Genomic DNA, 24,133 nt, shown 5'->3' on the forward strand with positions numbered 1-24,133 from the left:
CAGATGCAGGCAACCAAAAAGGTCAAGTGTTTTATGCTTTAGTGGTTGCAGTTGATGGCTTTGAATGTAAGAGTGTGCTTTTCTTGCTGGGGGGCTATTTAGTTTCTGCCTTTATCATTTCACTTCAAATAACATTTGCTCTGCATTGAGGACATCTTAAAAGAGAGTTTCTCCCATTTACAAGAAGTATGTGGACTGTGGTTTTTCATGAAAACTAGCAGTAGATAAAACCATATTGGGTTGAACAAGTGAAAAAAATCTGTATGGTTTCTTCACAATCTAAATATGACTAAATTTTTTTCCTCAGAAAATAAGGAAGAGGTCAGTTACATGATTTCTTAATTAACTGATTATTTGTGTTTTACATGTATTTAACATATATTCCCACTTAAACCAGGTGATAAGAATAGCTTAATAGAGCAGAGGTAACTTATAATATGGCAAATACTATAGGTTGTCAGATGATGGACGCCTTCCTGTTTCAAACAGGCTCAGCACTTGGGTGAAAGCTGGCACTTTGATATGCCTGTGGCCATAAATTACAACAGTAGTTTTCTTACTTTAGTACACACTTCACTGCTGTAAACTCCTGTAAGTGACTGAAGAGGAGAAAAACCAGCTCCTGATCCAGAAACAGCTATAAAATGTATTATTGGAAGGAAAGCAGCGGTCAGGAAAGCCGCCGGTTGGCTGTGGACTGTCGGACTGTTCTGCAGTCCTCTTCTGTACCCTGTGATTCCTAGCAAACTGTGACCAGGGCACACAGGAGTAGTTTGTGTAAAGGAAACTTTCCAATTTAGTCTTAAAACTTCATTATTTTTTTTTCTCTTTTTCTTTTCTAGGCAACATGTCTCATCCAAGGCCATGGCTAGGGCTTGACCATTTCAATAAAGCCCCAAAGAGAAGTCGCTACACTTACCTTGAAAAAGCTATTAAAATCCATAACTGACTTACTTAACCAGATTGTCAAGGCAAGGGACAAAAATAAGTGTGTGTGTGCACCTTTTTAACAACTGTAGAACTTTGGTACACGTGCACTATATCTGAAGTCTTCAGCAAGAGGATTTGCTGCTGATGTTAATTTTATTTTGTTGAGGCTGTTCAGTTTGGCTTCTCTGTATCTATTGACTGCCCTTTTTGAGCAAAATGAAGGTGTTTTTATAAAGCTTGGATGCCAATGAGAGTTATTTTATGGTAAACGTAATGCAAGGCAATTGTCAGCATAACGAGGGAAGAGTTTAGTAGAACAGTTGACATTGGCAAAATATTTGTCTGTAGTACGTTTATAGATGGCATAAGCTGGCTGGCTGCCCTTCCCGGTATGGTGTTCACCATCACTGCAGCTAGTAAGTCTTATGTTTAGACTCACATCAGATTTATTTCCTTCAGTTATACTTTAAATGACATTTTTGTGCATTTGTAAATGCAAAAAACTCACATCATCAATAAATAGCAATCTCTACTTCATTGTGTACATTGTTGGCACTTATTCGGGATTTTTGTCTCCTCCAGCTGCATAGAATCTTTTTAATAAACTAGTTTTCATTTAATTTAGTCACTACTTTGCATCCCGTTTTGCCAAATGGATGCCCTGAGTCCTAAAAAGAGATAATTTGGGTCTTTTTATTAAATTTTCAGCCATTGATAAATACTGTTGCGATTTATTATGCCATCTCCTGGCAAATAGAATGACACTCAAAAGTTGGCAAAAGCAGGTGAAAGGATTATAAATATCATTAATTTAGTTAATATGGGAAGAGATGGGGGAAACACAAGAAATAGCCTTTTAGCACAGAGGGCATGCTCACTAGTGTTTAGTAAGCTGTTGACTTTGTATAAAAAAGGAGGAAAAAAAAACAGAAAAAAGAAAAAAAGAAAAAATGAAATTGTATATTTAATGAATGAACATGTACAATTTAACACTTGGAGGTTAATTTTGTTGGGTGAGTCTGCAAGTGAATTTCACTGATGTTGATATTCATTGTGTGTAGTTTTATTTCAGTCCCCAGACTGCTTCCTTTTATTTTGGAGCTAATGCCAGCCGCGTGTCTAGTTTTGAGTGCAGTAAAGATAGAATCAGCAATTCACACTTAATTTTACATTCTTTTCCAGTATTTTATTTTGTTTCTGTAGCCGCAGTGTACAACAACTCTTCCTGTATATTGCCTTTTTTTGCTGGAAAATGTTGTATGTTGAATAAAATTTTCTATAAAATTTTTCTTCGGTGAGTGATGACATGGACATTGAAGAAGATTTCTCCTCTCCTTGGAAATAGAGTTTTGGGAAATGTTTTAATTTGTGAGGTTTTGCTAAAGGTGTGGGCTTTTTTTTAAGTGTTGACAATTGTATAACCCTCATATTGGTCGTTTTGGGGAAAATTTGTGGGGTTTTCTGTTCAATTGTTTGGGGTTTTGGACTTTTTTGGTTTTTGGTTTTGTTTTTGTTTTTCACCTCCTAACTAGTCACACTTGAGCTTAACAAATAAAAGGTTTTCCAGGAAGGAGCCATGTACATTTAAGACAAATGGAAAAATTATTTTACTAGTTTGTTTGTAAAGCTTGTAGTAGAGTCTTTGTGGTAGACTTGACTCTGTCTGCCTGTACAAAATTTTGTGGTCCAGATTCTCAAGTCTAATATTATAAATGGTGTAAAGTGAAATCTGGAGTCTCTAAAGGTAAGGTCTCCTAATAGAGTAATAGGTTCCCACCGTAATGTGTTCCCTGTATTCATAATCAAAACAAAGTGCTTAGAAGCTTCCCTTTCTCAGACCTATGAATAAACATTTAGTAGGGGTTGTGCACATGTGACGGCCTTTATACTTTTTTCTGAGATGGATGCTGGTGGTTACTGAAAACACCAGCAAGTATTTTAAAATTAAATTTTAAGATCTATTTCATTCTTTTAGCTTTAAAATGAATTAATCGCTCGAGTTTTAGGTATGTTTGGATTTCTTTTTAATTTATATCTTGCAGGGCTTTTAACTGTCTCTTACTTCCAATCAAGGCAAACCAGTTGTTTACTTTTTCTTTTTTTTTTTTTTTTTAAATCATCTGAGTGCGTAGGTTTCGGGTAGAGGGAAGTGCTTAAATGGCATGCCTTAAGTGGATGAAGTTTTCCTTTGATTTGTATTTGCATCGAACTGGTGAGAATTACAGCACCATCCAAGTGGTGTTTTTACTAGTACGTGGATTGTCTCTACAGGCTTTCAGTAAATGTCAGGATTTGTATTCAAAATATTTCTGTAAAATCAGAGACTCTGGTCAGCAGTAGTAAGCCCTGATTATATTTTGTGAATTTAATGTTATGGTAGACTGATACAAAATTGAGCTTGTATCTGAATGTTACTAAGTTTTCACATTAATTTATGGGATGTTGGCAGCTTTTAGAGAATATCTTAAGAAATCACAATACTTCCTATTTCAGAAGAAAATATCGCTAACAAAGTACATTTTGGGTGCCTTTTGATTTTTAGATGACTAGTCTTTACATGCTTCAGTATTTGTGCTATTCCCACACTAGTTTTGAAAAGACGATACTTTAAGGCATTCCGTATGCACTGTTTTCAGTAACTGAAGTTTTTTATGAATTGTTTTTGTGGAGCACAATGAACTTGTTATTCAAATGTGGAAACACACACCTATGAAGAGGAAGACAGGAGGTTTTCTCAGGTGCAGTATCTTTGTTTAGTTCATTCTAAAAATTTACAAGAATACAGTCTTCAAAATTACTGTGCTTTCCATTCCTTGCTCTGATTTTGGAATTATCTGGATAATAGACAGTGAATGCATTAAATTAAGCTAATGACAATATAAGTGTTAAGCAATAAGGCTGTAATTTCTTGGTACACAGGATCAGAGCAACATGATGTTAATGGCCCATCTGAATTCTCCCTACAAAAATAGCAAGTGGTGTTCCTGTAGATTTACATAGTGCCTTTTATCCTAAAGGAGTCCAAAGCATTCTGTGAAATCTAGGCAAATCACACCAGTGAAATAGTTGCCGACCAGAGAGTGACAGCCAACAAAAACACCCTTTATAGAAGAAGGCTTGCTTAGCAACACCAGGACAAATCTGTGGTGCCGCAAGACGTGTCGGAGGGATCGGGCCGATGTCATACCGCAGGATGTGCAGAGCGTGCAGTGCCTCCCGCGTACTGGATCTACCTCAGCTGCTGCCCCTCCGGAGCTGGCACGCCAGCATCCCGCCCCGGCCTCCCGCTCGAGCTTGGACCAGCCTGTCCTGCGGGCTCTCTGCTGGCTGCAGGCGTCCGTGCCCAGATCGAAGCTACGTCGTGTTTTTGCTATTTAATATCCTTTGTGAGAAATCGTTTTCTGTAGGAACTGTATATAATGTAAATAAAACAGACTAGGATAAACGCTGGATTGGTGTCCTGTCCCTTCATTTTAGAACAGGTTGGGAGCGAAAGCTAATGGGTTGCTCAGAAGTCAGGGTGATTTTGGTTAGATGGAAGAGATAAATTTTGCAAAATTCAGCCAAATCGTGTGTCAAGAATGACATTCATAAGGTAGGGCGAGCTGGCCAGAAGGTAAAGCCTGACTTCTGTGGCAACTTCCAGGCTTTTAACTCTTCTTGTTTTTTCTCAGAGGAACTAAACCAGCATTTGGATTTTGAGGCGGGGAGCATCAGTGTTTGGTGCATGGGCGGTGCGGCATCATTTATTGTGGGCTTTTAAACCAGCCTGGTCTTTAGGGTCAGAAAAAGGGGAAAATGTTCACGTGTGATATGCCTGAATCTGGCTTCAAATCTGAGCTCAACTTAATTTCTGTCCCAGGTGACGTTGAAGTTAGCTGCCTACCAAGCAGGGCAGGAAATTAAATTTGCGAACCACCAGGCTGTAGCTGGAAGCCTTTATTTTTTTTTATTGAATACTTGTGTGAACTATTGTGCCTCCAAATATTGGTGTGAAAATGTTCTAACTACTTCTGTTGAATGTCTTCTGCACATCTTAAGTCATATATATAATTTCTTTGTTAGGTATATATTCATGTGGTTTTGCTTGTGCACCTTTCCTCCTGAATGTTATCCAGCTTGATGTGTTATTTACCACTACTTCAAAGCAAAGCTTGCTGTTTCACGGCCAGATTTTAAAATGGAGAAAAATCATAACATTTTAAGAAATGTGCAAAACGGTACAAAACCTGTTGGGCTGACATCAACTTGGCTGCTTGTGGATTCAGTCGTGGTGGTGTTATTTCCCATTAGGTCAACGTAGGTTGGGTCGCCAGAGGATGGAGAGTTACTGACCTTGTTACCGCGTGAAAGCTGGGGCAGCTGCTCGGGGAATTGCCTGCCTTGCACCACGGGGTTGAGAAGGCTGGGAGGTGTTGGCTCTGGGCTTCACGCAGGGCCACGGAGTCATCGTAAAAGCTCCTTTACAGAAATACCTCACTCGAGATTGCACTAAGCCTGTACTCTTAGAGTGTCTAAATATGTAAAATATAAAAATAATTCCAACACAGACGATGGACAGTTTGTGTCCAAGTGGCTTGCTTTGACCACCTGCTGGGCATAGGTCCTGAGGAAGGCCAGTGAGAGGGTTTGTTACCTGGGATCCTTCTGGCACTGGGTCCCAGTTCAGGCGCGGGGGTGCTCGTCCGCATCCGTTTGGGCGTTATAGCTGAAGGTCTGTGGAAGGCTGCATCACACTGTGCTTGCTCTAAAACCAGTTTCTGCTTTGCTACTAGCACGGGTTTCTTCAGCAGTATCTCTCGGTTTTGCTGTTCCCATCTTCCGCAGGGCAAGGTGTCTTTTTCAGTTTGTGGTGTCTACCGGGCTGGAAGGTCGGCCTGCTGCTCCAGCGCAGACATGATCTAGCTCTGTGCATTGGTTTGATTTGCCTGGAAAATAGTTGCTTTTAACGGTTTTTACTGACATGCATGCAAGTGTACTTTTTTGCACATCTTGCCGTCGAAAGACTGCATTTCTTGTAATTCTTGAAGCAAAAGACCATGCACGCGTCCAGCCTCGTTTAGCTAAGCCCTTTTAAAATGTGCTACTAGCTAAACTGACGCATCTGTACCACGGACGAGCTCGGCGTAGTTTAAGATGACTGGGCAGCGGGGAATGCCGTTCCTGGAGCTCCGGCCCACGGGAGCTCCGTCCCTCTCGGGAGCCGCGGCCGCGCTGCCCCAGTGCCACCCGCCGGAGGCCGCGGGCCCTGCGGGGCGGCGGGAAGGGCGCGTGCTGGCTCCCTCAGCCGCCTGGCCCGGCCCCGCTGAGGAGAAGGTGCCGCGGCCGGGAGGGGCTCGGTCCGTTTCACTACTGAACGTTCCGACTGGCGGCGGTTTTGTGTAAAAACTGTAGGAAAGGGGACAGGCGACCGGTGTGTTGCGTCAGCGGGAGGGCTAGTAGCGGCTCCGGGCCCCGTGCCGCTGGCTGCGGTTGGCCCCTTGCTAGAGCGGCTCGGGCCGGATCCGGCAGCGCGGACGGTCCCCGGCCCCCTCGTGCAACCGGCAGAGTCCGCCCGGTTTTCTGGTGTCTTCCCGTGGCGTTCGGTGAGGAAGTCCCTTGTGCGTGCCCGGGGCAGCAAGGCGGGGTACGCGGAACCGGGGAGCCCTCCTGCGGCAAATGCTGGCCTCGGGAGGCTCTCCAGGATTCTGGAGTCGCTATTGCTAAATAGCTATTTAGGGACACGCTCTTCTTTTCGTGGCTTAAATTGACTAAACAGCTACAACAAAGAGTTCGGTCAAACTTCATGCCAGGCTAAGTGGGAACTTTTAAAAGTTCTTTTAACTGCGGGGTATCTACAGATGCTGCAGAGCATGGGCAGGTACCTCAGGCACAATAACACGCAATGGTAGGGGAGCAGCCCGAGTGCTGCGTGCCACGCATCCCACTTGCCCGCAATACTTATGGATGAAAATATTTATGATGCTAAAACATTGAAATACAAGGTTTTCTTCTGTTCTTCTGTTTAACTTTCCAGCCAGCAATAAACAGCAGCAGCTGCTGCTGCTGTCAGTGTTGAGCAGGGTGTAGGCACCTTCTGGGCAATAATTACGGAGATTTGATTTTACAAGATAAGTGACTTTGGATGAGAACTGTAAAAGTTCTCTTTAAAGTGTAAAGCCTAGTAAGACCTTGTTTGGGAGATGATGCGCTGCAGTGGGAAGGCAGAGAGGTAAAATAAGGGCCTTGTGTTGTGGTTTTGGTGACTTTTTTTCAAGCTGTGCTTGCTGAGTTTTCTTCTTTATGTGTTTACCTTTTGGTTTTTGGTTTGTTAATGTAAACGGGGTGTCCCAGTCTGACCTGCAATTCTGCTCTGGGTGCAACGGGTCATGGAAGTAATGCAGACAGGAGATGTTTTGCCAGTATTGTTAACAAGAACAGGTTTATTTTCTTACCTCATATATAAGTAAAGACAGTCTCATATATTAGTGTTTGATTAATAAATAATCAGCTACACTGTACCACCCACAGCCCTGCAGGGGTAGGTCCCATATGAAGAAAAGCAGAGAGAAATGAAATCCCGACCAGTCAGTTCCAGTGCATAGAAGGTAAGTGCTTCTCTAAAATGTACATGTCCAAACCTCTCGGTTACTGCTGGGTTGAAAAGTCCAGAAGAGTCTGTGTCCCAGCTGGGTTGGAGATTTGAGAGGAGGAGGAGTAGTGCTGAAGTACTCACTAGCTGGTCACTTCACGGCTCAGGACAAAGATTCAAATGGAGCATAAATTCAAGTGATGCTGTAAATTAGTCTTCAAGGCTTTTTGTTGTAAAGTCAGTCCAACCACGTGATGGTAAACTCCAGATGGATTCACCAGCAAGGGAGCTGCAGAACCGAAGCCTACTCCTACGTGTTTCCTAGCAGTAGTTTTATGTGTAAAATCTTATGCCATTAGGAAACAGAGACTTGACATCATCTGGTTGCATAAACTGTTTCTATAGTCTTTTGTATCTATAAATATGAAATTGGCAGCATGGGCAGTAGTGGTCAGCGTCCTTGAAGATCCTCATGAATAAAGGTATGAAGCAGCATCCAAAACAGCACCTACAGCCAAAGAGGAGATGGACATGCATGGAATGATTTACTGACGTTTTGTGCTGCTGGCTACATCTGTGCTTTTGCTCTGCCTTATTCTGTCTGCCTTTTCACTGCAGGAATCCACTTTCTTTCCAAAGTCTCTTAACGTTTAAAGTATCCTCCAAAAAAACGAATCGTCTTCACTGCTAACATCTTATGCATTAGTCTGATTCTGAGCCTGATTCTAAATTACAGTAGGGAAGTAGACAATGTTGTACTACTTTTTGCTTGTCTTATGAAAAGTAATAACGTACTTGGTTAAATTTAGCAAGTTTGCATCCCCTGTAGCCATGATGACTGGATCTAGAATGGACAGAATGATGTCTTACCAAGTAGAGAAGCGCAGACTGTCTATATAAGTACTAGCTAGAACTTTTATTTTTTAATGACTTTTTTTTTTTAACCTTCTGCTATGAAGAATCTTCAGAGTATACATGAAAGCTTACCCAACCATACACAAGCTGGTGCACAGAAGGTAAGACAGTCTGCCCAGTCTGTAGGTGACCTGTGTGGTGATGTGCTGGCGGCAGGAAGGGCATATTGTGGATGTTGGTTTGCTTGAGAAGATTCCTGCTACGATGATCGGAGGCTGAGAGACCAAGTAAACTGAGTTCAAGAGGAAATGAGAAGCAGCAAAATTAGAAGCACAGGAAATCCTTTACAAGTTACAAAGTCTTAATTGGAGAATGCAGGTTCTTAACACGGCTGATCTAGAGGCACATATGTTACTATTATTGATTTCAAGTATATTCATAAGAACCACTATACTGCTTGTTCTGTGTATCCCAATATGTTGCTCCTACCAGCAGGCAGTATTTACTCTGATAAGGACGCATAGAGGGAGTTGCCTATGGGATAATCCCCATAGTCAAGCAGTCTCCACCACCCACTGGTGGATGTACTCTGATATTGAGAATTTATCTTCTGATATTTAAAATAATATTAAAATGCATGTTCTCCCTCAAGAAGAGATTTGAAGGGTATAGAGGAGCTTTCTGGATCAACTTTTCAGTAGTCATAAGAAATTCATCAAAGTAGATGAATCGGTCAGATGCTGGTGCTGTCCCCAGTTAGTAAAGTCTGTAGCTTCCCTCATGTTTTTTCAGTCTGGACCTGGCTCCATCATACTCCTTGAGGGGCATGCCCCTTGTAGGTACATGAAGGGTATTTTTTCAGAAATGTTTTTGGTGAAAAATACCATTTTAAGCATCCTAAAACAAGTTTAGGGTACATTCACACTGTAGCCTGAAGCAAAACTTCAGGAGTGGGAAGGTACTGTCTGTTAGATAGGATGTAGCATATTTAATTGCCTTGTGGTCTTAAGGATTTTTAAAAATGTATGTGCGTCCTTCCCTCCTGTAAGAGATGTTATTTGACTGTTCTCTGAAGCCTTTCTTCAGTGTCTCCTCTGAGCTTCTCCACTTCCATAAAGGTGACTAGAACAGGAACAAAGAACTACACTGGACTTAAAAGGATTTGTTCTGGAAGTCCTAGCTCCTAGCTGGTTTTAAAAAAAATGGGTGCTTCTGTAGATTGGCTAATGCTGCGATAATGAGCCTGAGTCTCTCATCTTAGTTTATCTTCCAACATTTCTAGGGAAATTTTCCAGCCTCTTAGATTGTGATTGGGTCAGAAAACTCCATCTTCTCTGCTGGTGTTAAAACTAAAAACATTTCACTTCTGTTAGCAGGTAGAACCACGAACATTGTCAGAAACACAGTCCCCGGGCACTTACCTGGTTGCTCAACGGTGGCTGTTTCTCGACAGGAGTAAGGTGGGGGAGAAGGATACTCATAACCCCCTATGCAAAGAAAAACAGGGCAAAATGTAAAAATGCATACAGCTTATGCCTTCTGAAAGCCCCGTTTGGAGTCTGACGAGAAGCTGCATGAGGAGGTGCCTTGCAGGGGAGGCCTGACGTGGCTCAGTGAAGTACAGGACAGGGAAAAAATGCTACTGAATTGATTCATGGATTTTTAAAGCCAAAAGGGCCCGCAGTGACTAGCTAGTCTCACTTTCTATGTAACGTAAGCCGAGAAACCAAATTGTTTTTTCAACACAAAGGCAGTAACTGCATCTATTCCAGCATAACACTGGAATGATACTTGGTCTTAATTTAAGGACTCTATTGGATAAAGGATGCACAGTACCTCTTAACTAGTTTCAGTGATTACTACCCTTACTATTAGTATTTAGAGCCTTTTTTTCTAGTTTGAATTTTATCTGCCCTCAGCTTCCAGCCAAGTAATTTCATCATACCCTTTGTTCTAGAAAAAAGTTAAAGATCTTTTTCTTCTTGTTGTGGGTAAAGGGAGAAAGGAAGCTGGTGACTAAGACACCTCATGATTTTTTAGTTCTTTTACTAATCTTACAAATTAAGAATGCAATCAGCCTACCTGAGCATGAAATAAATGAATGTATAAAAAAATACATTCATGAGTACATTCAAAATAAATTCATGTGTCAAACTTTACAGCCAGCTAGCATGGATGTGGTATCAAACTACCAGACTGGTCTGCAGCAGGAGGATAGTCCTTATGAGAAGTCTTGCTTGGTCAAGCCCGCACAGCATCAGAGAAGCCCTCACCCCCAAGCAGAGCAGATGTGGGAGTCCAGCCTGTGCTGTTGAGCCTTTCAGAAACAATGTGAGTCCAGCCAGGGAATAAGCCCACAGGGATACAAAATAGGGTACAAAACTGGAATTTTCCAGAGTGAGACACAATACAGTGGCAAAGTTGAAAAAATGTTAGCAATGTTTCCTTGAATGACTTGCCAGAAGTGGTAGAGATTTGCAATGGCATTTGGGTTTAATGGTGGTGGTGGGGTGTTTAGGGTTTGGTGGGGGTTTTTTGGAGGGGGGTTATTTGTGGAAAAATAAATTTGTAAAAAGTAAAGAATTTCCTTCTGATCTAGAAAAGGAATGTACTTAGTACAAGTGAGTTATCACTCAATGTGCTTTTGTGAAGGACCTGCTTCCTGCGCAAGGACAAGACACTACAATTCAGTGTTAGATGTGTTGAGTGCCTATCCCTTGGCTGAGTAAGCTCACAAGTGAGACTTTTTCTCCCCAACCTCTTGCAAGCTCTTCTGAGTTTAGAAAGAGGCCAGAGAGGTCTTTGAAGACAAAAATATTTACAGAGCGAGCTGATCAGAGTAAAATGCTGTGAAAATGAGTCAAGTTTAGAGGCCTAGTATTGACACATCTAGCCTTATTAGTCACCTTCCAACGTCCCCTTCTGGTTTGTTGCTCCAGTCCTGTGTGGTGAATGCAATTTCCTCAATAGCAGGAAGGTAACAAAGGTAAAATCACTGATATCTCAGTGTGTCTTTCAATGAGCGTGGGCTCAAACAGGCAGAAGACAAAGGAGTGTTGTGAGATATACTTGTGTAGGTGTGCGAGCAATGCCTAGTTTCAGAGCGAAAAGCCAACCCAGCAGAGCAGCAGCTGTTGGTGCCCACTTGCAGTTGTTGAGCTGAGTTGTCAGCACTTCAGTCATGATGTTTCCCCATGAGACAGCAATGGGGAGGGGTTGTTCATCCCTATAGAACCTGGCTGCAGCACTGACTCATCTAGGGAGGGCAGCTCTGGGCAGCAGGAGCATTTGGGAAAAGGCCAGTTCTCTGGAAAACTAGATTACAATTTAAGCAAGACATAGCCCGTCCATGTACAAAGTTTGCTGGCTGAAGATTTGCTCGTTAGGAATATGAAATTATTGTAGAGATACAACTGCAATTCCTTTTCCAATAAAGCATGTGTTGTTTGAAAAATTATTAACTAACCCAACAAAAATATTTTTTGCCATTTTAAGTGATGTTTCTGTTAGGAGATCCTACCAGCTTGCCTACCCCAACCCTGGATTTTGTATGCTGGCACAGGCGCTTTCTAAACCCATCATGTCCTGGCAAAGCTGGGCCCTTTATGAGCTGGCTTGGTTACGCTCTGGAAACCAGCTATGAATGTTTGCCGCACAACCACCAAGAGGGTGCTCTTCCCAAACCCCTCCCAGGAAAGCCTGCTTACCCTCCTGGCTGCAGTACTCTGGTGCAGAGGGTTCTTGCATGTAGGGTTCACGATGTGGTTCATACATAATCATGGGAATTTCCACACATCTCTTCTCACTAGCCATTGCCGCAGTTCACCTGCCAAAAGTAGCGCAAAATAAAACCTACTGTAAGTGACTGTCAGTGCCCTGTATTTGTCAATGCTTGCTTCTGTAATTCCTAGTTCTCACACTCAGATTTTACTTAGAGGAAAAGTAGCAGTTCTCATATTCTGGCTTTTTTTATAGACTGAAGTGCGGTCAGTTCCTGTTACACTTCATGATGAGGAAGATGGGAAGGGAGAGCAGAAAATACTATATTTACATATATCTTTGTGCTGGAAAGCTAAAAATGTTCCCCCAGAAAACACGCTCTTCTAAGTGTGTAAACTCGTGACTGAAAGTGTTACCTTCGCAGAAAAGTTAACCTAATTTTTTTCTATGGATTGTCAAAATAATTAAGGAGGGGAAGAGCACACTTTGGAGCACCTGTGAAAAACCTTCATGTGTCATTAAGTCAGAGTCTGCAACAGTGCAACCAGTGGCAATTCGGATCTGTCTTTCGTCTGGTTATTGTGCAACCTTATCATCATCGTTACTGTGACCAGTTTTGTACTGTGAAACTATTGTCTCATCACTAGTGTGACAGGCTTTTGTTGGGCAAGATCATGATTAAATATGACTGCACTGCCTGAGGCTCTGAACAAGATCAGGCCACAAAATATGTGTGTTTTGCAGGTGTTAGCAGGAACTGTTCCTCGCAATAAAGGAGAGTGGGAGGAAGAGGACACAGCTGGAGATGTGTGTTTGTATTACTGTAAATGGAATGGTGTTAATTATTCCTAGCTGTCCCTTGAACCAGTATTAACTGGTTGATTTCCTACTAACATTAACCATAGGAGTCCTTTGCAGAAGAAAGTTACAGCCTTTCATGGGGGTCAGCAAGGATAAGCAAATAGAAACTGAGAAATATAACGTTTGGCAAGTCGGCAGAAGCTGCCTGAATATGTGACGTCAAGCTGGAGTAGGATAGAAATTGCTGAACAAGGCAAGATGGTCTCAACAGATCTGTCTTCAAGGTGTGTTGGAGAGCAATATGTACGGGGGAGGCCAAAAGAGGGGGGATTAGTAGTGCTGAGATAAAGCATCAGTCCTTTTAGGGAGGAAGAAAACGAGGAATTTGAAAATATCACTAGGGAAGAAATGATGTAATTTTCACAAATCTGGATGAACGGGAAGTGATATGGAAAATGGTAGCAGAATGAATAATAAAGGGAATAGGTAGGATGGTGTGGAGAAAAAAATCAGAAATACAGCATTGGCCATGTTAAGGCCAAAGATGCTGGAGAAAATTGCTAATATATGGATTGGAGAGGAGGGATGGGGAAAGGTATGTCTCCGTATACTTGTTATAAAGAAGCTAAAACAGGTGACTGGGAATGTCAGAGGTATTAATAGGCCATTGTCAAACCTTCATAAGGATCCTACTGAGAAGAAAAAAGAAAAGCTGAGAATCAAGAGAACTTGGATAAGATGAAGCTATGAGAGCTAAGGGAGAGTAATGATCTACAGAGAAGAAAGACAGTCTGTCAGTAGTAATTGTGGGTTCAGGAGTGTGATGATAGACAATATTGCATTAGCCAGTGTTGACCAAGGGCTGTTTCCTTGGGACAAGGATCAGTGGGCAAAATTATAGGGAGTCTCTTCAAGTTTTTGGCTTATTGCTGTCTTGATACTTAAACACCGTACACTAAACACTGGGTGGTGTCAGTTTGGGTGACATTTCTGCTGAATTCATCTCACTGTGAAACAGGAAAAAGAGGAAAGGGCTTTTGAATTTCATCCAGTGACTATAGACCCAGGCAAAAGGCCTGTCATGAGGCACAGAGTAGGAGGGAATAATAATGGTTAGCATAGTGAGAGCGTTGCAAGTTAACAGCTGAACGCAAGCAAACACTGACTAATAATTGCTCCACCCGGTGAGGTATTAGTATAATATCACCAGTTAAATGCATAGGACAAGAGATGCAGAAGTGAATCAGCAGCAGAGCCAGGAATAGTGTGGGAGTCCCACTGGATGCCAGGTTTGTGTTTGATCTACTAGAGCTGTCGAGCACAGAAGCTGTGGGCTGTAGGCTGTTGATAAAGTTGGTGCCCTGAATTTGCTCACTTTCAGTGTCTTGCTATGTGCTTCTAATACTGCTGCCACTAGCTCCTGTGTGTTGTGACGGAGGACCTGCCCCAGAGCAGATGACCTGGGAGAACTGGATAGGCACCTGGGCCTCAGCTTCTGCAGGAGCTTCTTCAGCCTGCCTGGGAGAAAGTACCAGGGGGTTAGATGCCCTCTGGGCCTGAATGCTGCAAGTCCAGAGGTCCAGGAAAGGCATTCTCTAGGGTGTTTTATGCAACTCAGTAGACCCTTTCATTTGGCATATAAGTGGTTACTCTCAGTTCTTGGTTGCAACCATGCCTGTGATGCCTGAGAACTCTTTGGGGCTGTGACCCCCAAGCCTGTAAGTGTTATTGCCATAGATTAGAGCTAGAGACTTTCCTCTCCTCTCTCAGATGCGATCATCTGCTGGAGAGGAAGGTATGGGAGAGCACAGACAGTGTTAGTAGTCCTCTAGGAAGAAGTCATAAGGAGAAATATCAGGCAGCAGTTCCTGAAGAGCAGAAAAATGTCCTATAAACTTCCATCCAGAAACCAGTAACATGTAGGAGGCCCACGCTTAATAGCGAGGGAAGTGATTTAAGTTGTCTTCTCTGCAGTCACACTGAGCAAATGGAGCTCTCTGCAAAGGCAGAGCAGACCCTTGTGCACTGCTGAAGTGGGCGCTTGGTTTATCTGAAGTACTCAAGATTGACTCAAGCAACTGCAAACTGCTTGATCTGCAGGCAGAAATGTATAGTCCCAGGGACCACTGAAACAAATCTGTGCCTTCTCTCCTCTGAAGTCTTGGTCTCTTCTACATATGGGAATAATTGGTTTGCGCTGGAAAATAAAGCTCATTTTAAGTCCTGTGGAAATTAGTATTATAAAAAAAAAAAAAAGCAAATCACATCCTGAGGCATATACACAAAGAGCCAATTCAAGGAAAGGAAGATGGAAATGATAAAGCCTTTATGTTCCCAGAAGGGCATATCCTAGGGGAGAATGGGCAACGGCAGTTTCCAGCATCTTCCTCTGGATTTGCTCCAGGCACTTGTGTTCTGGTGTGAAGAGCAGTCGTCATGCAGCCAAGCAAAGCTGCTGAACTGCGAAATTCAACGGCAGGGCCCTGCTCTCTGGCTCTCGCCCACACCTCTGCACTTTCCCTCCTAAATGTCCCTGACGGCTAAATAATCGTACAGGTGAGAATAGTCTGAGGTGTGCCTGCAACGAGGCACAGGCACTGTCATTTGTGCTTTGTAAAGGGGAAACTGAGACACACGGAGGACAATCTTTTCAGGAGTCCTGACAGAGTTGTCATTTGGCCTCCCATGTACAGTTCAAATAGTCGCAAAGAGAATGATGACTTTCCTCCTCTCTTGGTGATATTTTTCGGAAAGGTTTTTTGGGTGCTGCATGTTTGCAGTGGTGGCAGAGGACAGTCCCATCTATGCAAATCATTTTTTACCTTTCAGAAATACTTTTTCCAGTTTGATTTCAAGTTCATTGGAAATGTGCTTTTCCCACAAACACTTCTTCAAAGGTGACATTGTGGTATTTGAAATGGAAGCATTCATGAGCCTGGAGAGTCCCATGGGATTCCTGTCTGTTTCGACCTAGGTATAGCTCAGCAGAACACAAACTGGGAGCTAGTCGACAGTCATTTCAGAAGTCTCATTACTTGAGTGCTGATGCATCTTTGTTTTAGTCTTATGAGCCTGTGCCAATTAAGTATTTACAATTTCATTTGAAAATTGAAGTTCACTGCAGTCCTAATTCTTCTCCATTCAGATTCAGAAATTATAGTCTGAAAAGGAGAGGAGGCAGATGGGATTTGGCAGGTGCATGTGTATCGGAGTCCAGGTAACATTTCCCTTACCTTGGTATTCTGTTCTGTCGCAGTTCCTCCTCAGAAGTAGCTTGACCTAGTTAAAAAAATGATGTGGTACTTCTGTGAAAGCTGATCAAGATTCACTAATCTTTTTTTTACTTAACTGAGGCTTTTTTTAGCAAGAAGGTTAATTGTTGGTCTTGTACTGCAGACTCCAAATGAAGTTTCTAAAAAGTTTTCAGAAGTGCTTGGCACTGGCCTATCTCTATTCTAGTCGAAGCAGTGGCACTGCTCCCAAGACCCAGACATGGATGTAACAGCACAAAATACCTAGCACTTCTGGGAGCGGAGGAGAAAATGTAGGGACAACCTGGATATGTGAGAGAGGGGCTAAAGTTGCAAAGGGCTGTCTCTGTGCCCTGTCTGTACCACAGCTGGCAATAAGGGCTGGATCAGTATCATGTCATCTGGCAGGAGGTTATCATATTTGGCTATCACATCATGTACCAGGATGGCATCCAGAATCTTAGGCTGGACAGAAAGCAGTGACTTTATAAGAGAAGTGTTCAATCTCCATTTCAGCTCCAGCTGATGTCAGTGTGGGATTTGCCATTGACTTCAATAAGAGCGGGTTCAGAGATGGAAAAAAGGGAACATGGAATTTGGGAGGAAACATTAAGTGATTCAGGTATTTGAAGAAGATAGGGTAATGCATTCAAAAGTTTTGTATTTTGGAAGATTAATGTTAAAACATTATGGTAAATGATCTTCAGATTTCATGGACATGTGGAGGTATAGCAGTTTTCACCAGTGATCTGTTGGCTTGTAGGATACTAGTCCAAAGGCTTTCAGTTTGCTGTAGTGTGTTCTTGTTCTCCTGTCATCACTAGTTTAATGTTTTCTTGGGCATTTAGCCCTTCCAGCTGTGTTTATGAGACAATTTCAATTTCTGCTATTTTAAAGGGTGACCATAAAATGCCACTGCTGCCATGCAATTGCATCTGTGGCTTGAACAATATTGAGTGCTTCTGTTTTACTTTATTGAAGCAGTTAATTCTAGTTTTCGGCTAGCAATGAAACACTGAATTCCTCAGTGGAGAGATATTTTCCCTTTAGCCCTAAGTTGGTCGTTTATGGTAACATTCACAATGTGCTGAGGCTTTTCAGATGTTCAGGAGGGAATAGTTCCAGCTCTAATACAGATAAACAAAGGGTTGGGGAGCAGCATTCAGGTATTTGTTTATTCTTATTCTTAAAATAGAAGCTAAAAGAGATGATTGCTGGCAGCAAGTTAAAAGTTGGACATTAAAAAGTATCCAGGATGTCTGAAGTAGACAACCTTTTCAGTGAGATGAAGGATGCTCTGCCAATTCCCTGGTCTTACTCCCGAATTTCATTTTTTAATCCTACAGTTATTCTGGCTTTTAAGCCTGTATCAGGCTACCAGCTTCCTTTCTGAAATGGAGAGGATGTAGCTATGGGGGATTCAACTGAATATGAACTGTATTTCTTGTTGCAAACTCTTCACCTGGTTCCATTGGCTTGTCTGTTGACTGCATTGACTCACTAGCCAATATGTAAGGTCACTGCTTGGAGTGGTCAGTGGAAGAAGTTGGTGGTTCATCTGTTGAAGTCATCAGGATGTTTTGTCACTGAGCCAGGGAGCTGGGCAGAACTCAGAAGGTCACTGTGTAGATACTGCTTCTCCTCCGCTTGTGTGGAAAGGGAGATATTTATGTGTAATCCAAGTCCCCGTGGCTTACATGGAAGTTTAGACTAAAATGAGCAGAATCATTGTTCACAAAATCAGGAGGAAGCATATACTGAAGAGTGAAACATTGGTGAACTGAGCTCTACTGAGAAAGAGCAAGCTCTTTGCTCTTCCCATTTTGGAGAAAACCTTTTCTCCTTCATGGTATTGTAAATGGTGACACAGATGCAAGGAGATTTGGAAGGTTTGGGGATTTGTTTTTGCTTTGTTTTGTTTTAAAAAGTGCAACCCAGTGTTTGCTGTGATGTGCGTCCGGAGGGCTGGTCACCTGGTGGCTGGGCTCGCCCAGGCAGCTGCAGCACTTGCTCATGCTGACGGGCAGCCTGGCCCTGCCTACGTGGACTCACAAGGCTGCTGGATAGGCAGGGACTCCCTGGATTTTCCAGTCCTGTCCCACGTCAGACGTTTATGTTAGGTTATTCCTTCATGAAGGGAGCTCCGGTCTATAATTTAGTACATTTACTGCTCCTGTTGCTCTCACCTCTAAAGCAGTTCAAAATACTCTAAACTTTCACAAACCTTCTAGCCTAAAATTATTCGTGGTAGTTTATCCCTGTTTGTTATTGTGCCAGCATCATGCTTTTATAGAAAAAACCTTCTGCTCTTGAGACAGCCCAGAGAACATTCCTGTCTCTTTGCAGCCTTCCCTTCACAGGGCTAAGCAAGCTTGCTGAGTCCTTCTCATTTCTGTACAGTGAATTCATCCTTCTTGGCCGTGAGTGGCCAATGAGCTCTGTCCTCAGCCTGTATAATGGTATGAATGTTATCTTATACTTAATGGAAATGCTGTGTTTCGAATAATCCAGTGGCACTTTTTCCTTTTCCACAGCCACACCGTGCTGATGGTTTGTATTTATGCTGCCATTAACCAGCAGTAGGTCTTTCTCCTCCAATATCATTTTGTACAAATGAACTCCCAGCTTGTAGCTGAAATTCCTGATATAATTTTCTAAATGCACTGCTTTGTAGCATTATAATACATCCAAATTCTCACAGCAGTTCTCTGGGTTTTCTCATTCTGTGTAATAGATTTTCTGCTTCCATAATTTGTTTCTTCATTCATAAATTTTTATTAGCCACTCCTACATTTCTGTCAAGGTTATTAATTAAAATACTGAATAAGCTCCATCACTGATTTCTGTGTTAACCTTTGATGCAAACCAGATATATCTCTTAAATATTGTTCCTTAATTTACTGTTTGAGGTATAATCCCTTGCTTCCTTCAGATGACCAACTTCACTCACGTTTAAAGGGCCCTTATTCTGAAGGATGAGCACAGCTGGGCCCTGGGATTGTATTAGAACTTGTCCCTCCCTAATTACCATTCCAAAAATAGAGTACTAACCACTAAAAGGAAGTATTGTCCCGTGGTTTGTGCATTAACCTGCACTGGGGGGAAGATAGATGGGCTCGGTTCCTGTTCTGCAACAGTGACGATGAGCAAATTAATTAGTCTTGGTTTTGCTCAGCTCTGTTGTATACGGAAACACTGTATGAGGGAGACACTGTGACCATTCTGCAGTGACATGGTCCACATTTGGTTATGCCTTGTCTTAAAACTTGAGCAAACCACAGAAGATAGGAAATGCCGAGTTTAGATTCAGCCTTTGTCCTCTATTGACACAAATTTGTCTTTCATGTTCCATTCTAGCTGTCAGAATTGAGGGCAGCCTTACACAATTGTTTCCAGCACTTCATCATTACCTTAAAATTTGATGTTTCCCATCTTTTAATTTAACTCTTTTATGGATTAACATTCCCTTACCAACAGCATTGAATCATGGGTAGCCAGCATTTCATTTATACCCATGTAAAAATAATGTCCATAACTTGTCCTTCAATTGAAAACTGATAGAACAGCTTAAGCAACACTTCATGTAACATCTGGACCTGGTTTAGCAACCCTTAAAAAGTTATTATAAATAAGCATTCATTTGAAGAAAGCAGGTGTGAGCCCTGCTTTTACGCGTGAGCTAAGCCCCTTCCTGTGGTGCATTAGTTTGACTTTCCATTCTTATTACTCTTCTCATCTTCACCTTATCAGAAAGCTAGTTTTCCTATTTTCTCTCTCTGATCTGTTCTAGAAGAAAGTTAAAATATCCCAAGAAAAATCTTTGCCTCCAGATTTTAAGGACATGAGAGAGAGCTTGCAGATTTTGAAAGCCTGACAATTTAATCATAAAGAATTAACATTTACAACCGAGAGCCACAGCTGTCATACTCCTTGAGCTCACTGTCTGTTTTAGTCCTTGCTACCTCCCTTTCCTTATTTCCTAAGGAGTAAACAGTATTGATCCCAAGTAATTTGAAAGCTCTTACCTTTAGGTAGCTCTGGCAAATCCGGGGAGTAAAAATGCTTCAAAAGTTGATCACTTCATTCATGTCTTTGCAGTGTGGCTGTGTCTAGGAAAGAAAGCAGCACACATGACCAGTGACATGTCCTGCCGGCATGCCTCAGTAGTGTATCCAGTTGAAGATGTGAGCAAGTCAGGTTGGTAGACAGTGTATAATTACCCCTGTTCGCCCACAGTCCCAGCCTACTGCTCATACTTGCTCTGCAGCAAAAGGAATGTTGTGTGACAGGCTTGCACCAGAATTTTTTCACAGATAGTTTTCTAATATCCCAGAAATTTTACTTTGTGCTAACCTGAAAGCTAGATGAAGACAATTAGAAGCAGCACAGGAATAACTTGAGGACAACAGAGAGAAAAGTGTATATCCTAACCCATTGTGCTTCTATACAAGCCATCACAGAGAATGATAAAAAGCCATAGGTACAATTGTGTATGGGGCTCTGATATTTTATTATTGAAGTCAATGATCACTTTAACTTTCTGACCAATTAAGTGTTTGTGCTTAGATCAGCAAAGATATCTGTGCAGGGTGATAACCATTGACATTACAGCTGGGACCTTCTTGGTAACTAGGTTTGTGGCTGAACTGGACTTTTTGTTAAATAGCTGCTTTGTCTCTGTGGTGGGTTGACCTTGGCCAGCTGCCAGACACCTACCCAGATGCTCTTACTCTCCTGCTCAACAGGACAGGGGGTTGAAAATAAGATGAAAGTGTTCTTCGGTCGAGCTAAAGACAGGGAGATCACTTACCAATTACCATCACAGGCAAAACAGACTCAACTTGGGGAAAATTAATTTAATTTATTGCCAATTAAAATACATTTGGATGGTGAGAAACAAAGACAAAAACTAAAACACTGTTGTGGTTTAACCCCAGCTGGCAACTAAGCCCCACCCAGCCGCTCGTTCACTCCCCCCAGTGGGATGGGGGAGAAAATCGGAAGGGGAAAAATGAGAAAACTCGTGGGTTGAGATAAAGACAGTTTCACAGGTAAAGCAAAAGCTGCGCACAGAAGCAAAGCAAAACAAGGAATTCCTTCACTCCTTCCCATGGGCAGGCAGGTGTTCAGCCATCTCCAGGAAAGCAGGGCTCCAGCACGCCTAACGGTGACTTGGGAAGACAAACGCCATCACTCCGAACGTCCCCCCCTTCCTCCTTCTTCCCCAGCACTATATGCTGAGCATGAGGCCATAGGGGGTGGGATATCCCTTTGGGCAGTTGGGGTCAGCTGTCCCAGCCGTGTCCCCTCCCAGCTTCTTGTGCCCCCCAGCCCACTTGCTGGTGGGGTGGGGTGAGAGGCAGAAAAGGCCTTGACTCGGTGTCAGCACTGCTCAGCAGGAACGAAAACATCCCTGGGTTATCAACACTGTTTCCAGCACAAATCCAAACCATGGCCCCATACTAGTCACTATGGAAAAAATTAACTCTATCCCAGTCAAAACCAGCATAAACACCTCCCCCATATACCACAGATTTGGCATCTCCAGGTGTAATGGTGGCCACGTGAAACTTCTAAGTAAGGATTGTTCTAGCTTCATCCAAAACCGCTGCAAAACTGTTTCGTGCAAAGACTGGTCTCCACAACAGGAGCTCATCTGCAGTGCTCCCAACAAGGAGAGAGCATGATGCATCAGGTTTGCCTGTGGGACTTGCATTGCCAGTCCAAAACATGCTGTTTGCTTGGCTCCTGGACAAACAAAGTCTTACCCAAGAAATAGCTGCAGCAATGGAGGAAGCCCCTGACCTTGAGTGGTCAGGATTGCACAATAATTAGCAAAATAGTTTTTGAACTAAGGTATGGCTGAGAAACTGCCAATGGGTAAAGGAAGAAGAGAGTGAACAGTTGAGCAGTCCAAGTTTTCATGCTCCTTTTGTCACCATAACTTGGAAAGTCTTGGAAACTGAGATTTTTGTTGTTAATGGATGATTTGTTGTTAATGGATGGTGTTAATGGTGAAAGCACATCACCTGCCTCTCTCATCCAGACTTGAAGGACCAGGTACAGAGTACTTGCTCAAATTTGCCTCACTGGCAAGAATTAAGGTTCAGCACTTTGTACAGTACTTACATACTATGATTTACATTTGACCACCGTCAAAATAGTTGCAGACTCCCCTGACAAGAGCCACATCTCTAGGCTAAAGTAAAAATATGAAAAGATGGCTGACAGTAACTGTGGCTGATCCTATTTCTTTTCGTTTCAAGTTTTCACTCTTTCACAGGTTTCCTGTGTGATACTGGGCAAGTTATTCACTCCTCTACGTTCTCTCTGTGCAAAGGGGTTAATAGACCCATCATGATATTATTGCACAACTTAATTTTAATAGAGATGTTAAAATGCTGCTTTATTTAAACTGAAATGCTTTGGGAAGATATATTATTTTGACGACATTTCTTGGGAAAGGTTTTATTTCTCAGGGTTCACTGGTCATTTCTGATGAGGGAGAAAGATCACTCCCGTGTGTGGCTAAATATGGTAGGGGATGGAGGATATTTGGATTTAATGTGAAGACATAGATGAGGTTAAAAGTCAAGAGGTATAGCTATAATGTATAAATACAACAGGTAGTAAGAGGGTGTTGAAGAGGCTGAAATTTGGGATAACTAAAAAGAATGGGACTGTATTGGAGGAGACCACGGTGGAGAAGGGGAAAATTGTGAGGAGGAAGGAGCGGCAGAGAGGAACTGCTGTGTCCTGACCGTAACCCCTCACTCCCCTGCACCACTCGGGTGTTCAGACGAGTCAGGAGTGAAGCAAAGCCTGGGAGAGGGGGCAGGAAAGGTGGTGTTTTAATGTTTGTCGTCTTGGTTCCCACTACCTGAAATCATTTATTTTAATTGGCAATAAATTAAGTTAATTTTCCCCATGTTGAGTCTGTTTTGCCCGTGATGGTAATCAGTAAGTGATCCCCCTGTCTTTATCTTGACCCATGAGCTTTCTCATTCCTGTTACTCCTATTTTCTCTCCCCACCCCACAGTGAGCAAGTGGCTGAGACAGACTTTGGCTTTTAGGGAAGGTTAACCCACCACAAACTCTCGCTCTATGTGTGTCTTTACTCATTCTGTTCTTGCAGATGCAGTCATTAACAACTCATGGTTCCTGTGAGATACAAACATCAGCCCAAGTTTTTCAGTCAACAGTTGCCTCAAATTCTTCAACAACAAATCCATCTGTAAAAATCTGACCCTTTGCTAGCACATTAGAGACGTTTGTAACTTTTTCTTGGAAACATCTTATCTGTGTTCATTCATGACATGCTTTGCACTGGTGAAAATCAAGAATTAAGTAATGATGTCGATGAACGGAATAATAAAATGAATGAAAATGGAAAAGGTAGTGAGCCTTCTGAGACTCTAACTGACGTATTGTGAATGAATCTGGAACTCAGAGAAAACCACAGAACATTACAGAATATAGACAATATATGTCAGAATATATCTCTGGGTATTCTTGTCTGTGCTGGTAAATGTCCTGCTGGTACTAGAGAAGCACATAATGTTCTCTTAACTTTTTAGGGGTTCCATAGTAGAACTTACCTGTCAGTATAGGCAGAGGCTGGATCAGGTTTAGTCAAGGCACGTTCATACTGCAACATACCATTGCTTGACGAGGTGTTTTAGGGTCTAGTGAAAACGCTCTGTATTGAAGAAAGACAAGAGAGAAGTGTCAAAACAGTAACACCTGTAGAACAAAACGGAGTCACAGATAGTCCCTTTATATTTCTATTGTTTTTATATATATATGGTAGCTAAATATCTGTGAAATGATGCTTGTGAGATGGTCCCCTGTGATCTGAACTCAGCAGTAGGTTTGTGAGCATGTATGTGTGTGTGGGGAAAAAAGCCATGGATACCAAAAAGTGTGTGTGTTTCTCTCTGTTTTCAAGTTAAGTGTCCATAGTGTGTGAGACTGGGGAAGAGGAATGGCTACCAAGATGTGTGC

At 42.4% G+C, this 24,133-nt stretch overlaps 2 protein-coding genes and 1 long non-coding RNA gene across 3 annotated transcripts in view; 2 read left to right on the forward strand and 1 right to left on the reverse strand.

Moving 5' to 3' along the window:
- USP7 (ubiquitin specific peptidase 7) overlaps positions 1-4,373 on the forward strand; it is a 77,641-nt gene extending 73,268 nt beyond the window's left edge. The window contains exon 31 of the mRNA XM_072877731.1: positions 843-4,373. Coding sequence (XP_072733832.1) covers positions 843-949 — 107 coding nt within the window. The 3' untranslated portion in view covers positions 950-4,373. The remainder of the gene's footprint in view (positions 1-842) is intronic.
- Positions 4,374-6,387: 2,014 nt separating this feature from the next.
- Positions 6,388-24,133, forward strand: part of LOC140659052 (uncharacterized) — a 28,618-nt gene continuing 10,872 nt past the window's right edge. Inside the window, exons 1-2 of the long non-coding RNA XR_012044971.1 lie at positions 6,388-6,515; positions 7,441-7,517. This is a non-coding gene — a long non-coding RNA (uncharacterized lncRNA). The remainder of the gene's footprint in view (positions 6,516-7,440; positions 7,518-24,133) is intronic.
- On the reverse strand, positions 7,901-12,169 carry LOC140658901 (lipopolysaccharide-induced tumor necrosis factor-alpha factor homolog). The gene is made up of 4 exons (XM_072877945.1): positions 12,064-12,169; positions 9,778-9,843; positions 8,489-8,648; positions 7,901-8,009 (listed from the first exon to the last, which is right to left on the reverse strand). The coding sequence occupies exons 1-4, from the start codon at positions 12,167-12,169 to the stop codon at positions 7,901-7,903; spliced, it is 441 nt and encodes a 146-aa protein (XP_072734046.1).

This window comes from Ciconia boyciana, chromosome 13, assembly GCF_034638445.1.
Source record: "Ciconia boyciana chromosome 13, ASM3463844v1, whole genome shotgun sequence".
NCBI lineage: Eukaryota > Metazoa > Chordata > Aves > Ciconiiformes > Ciconiidae > Ciconia > Ciconia boyciana.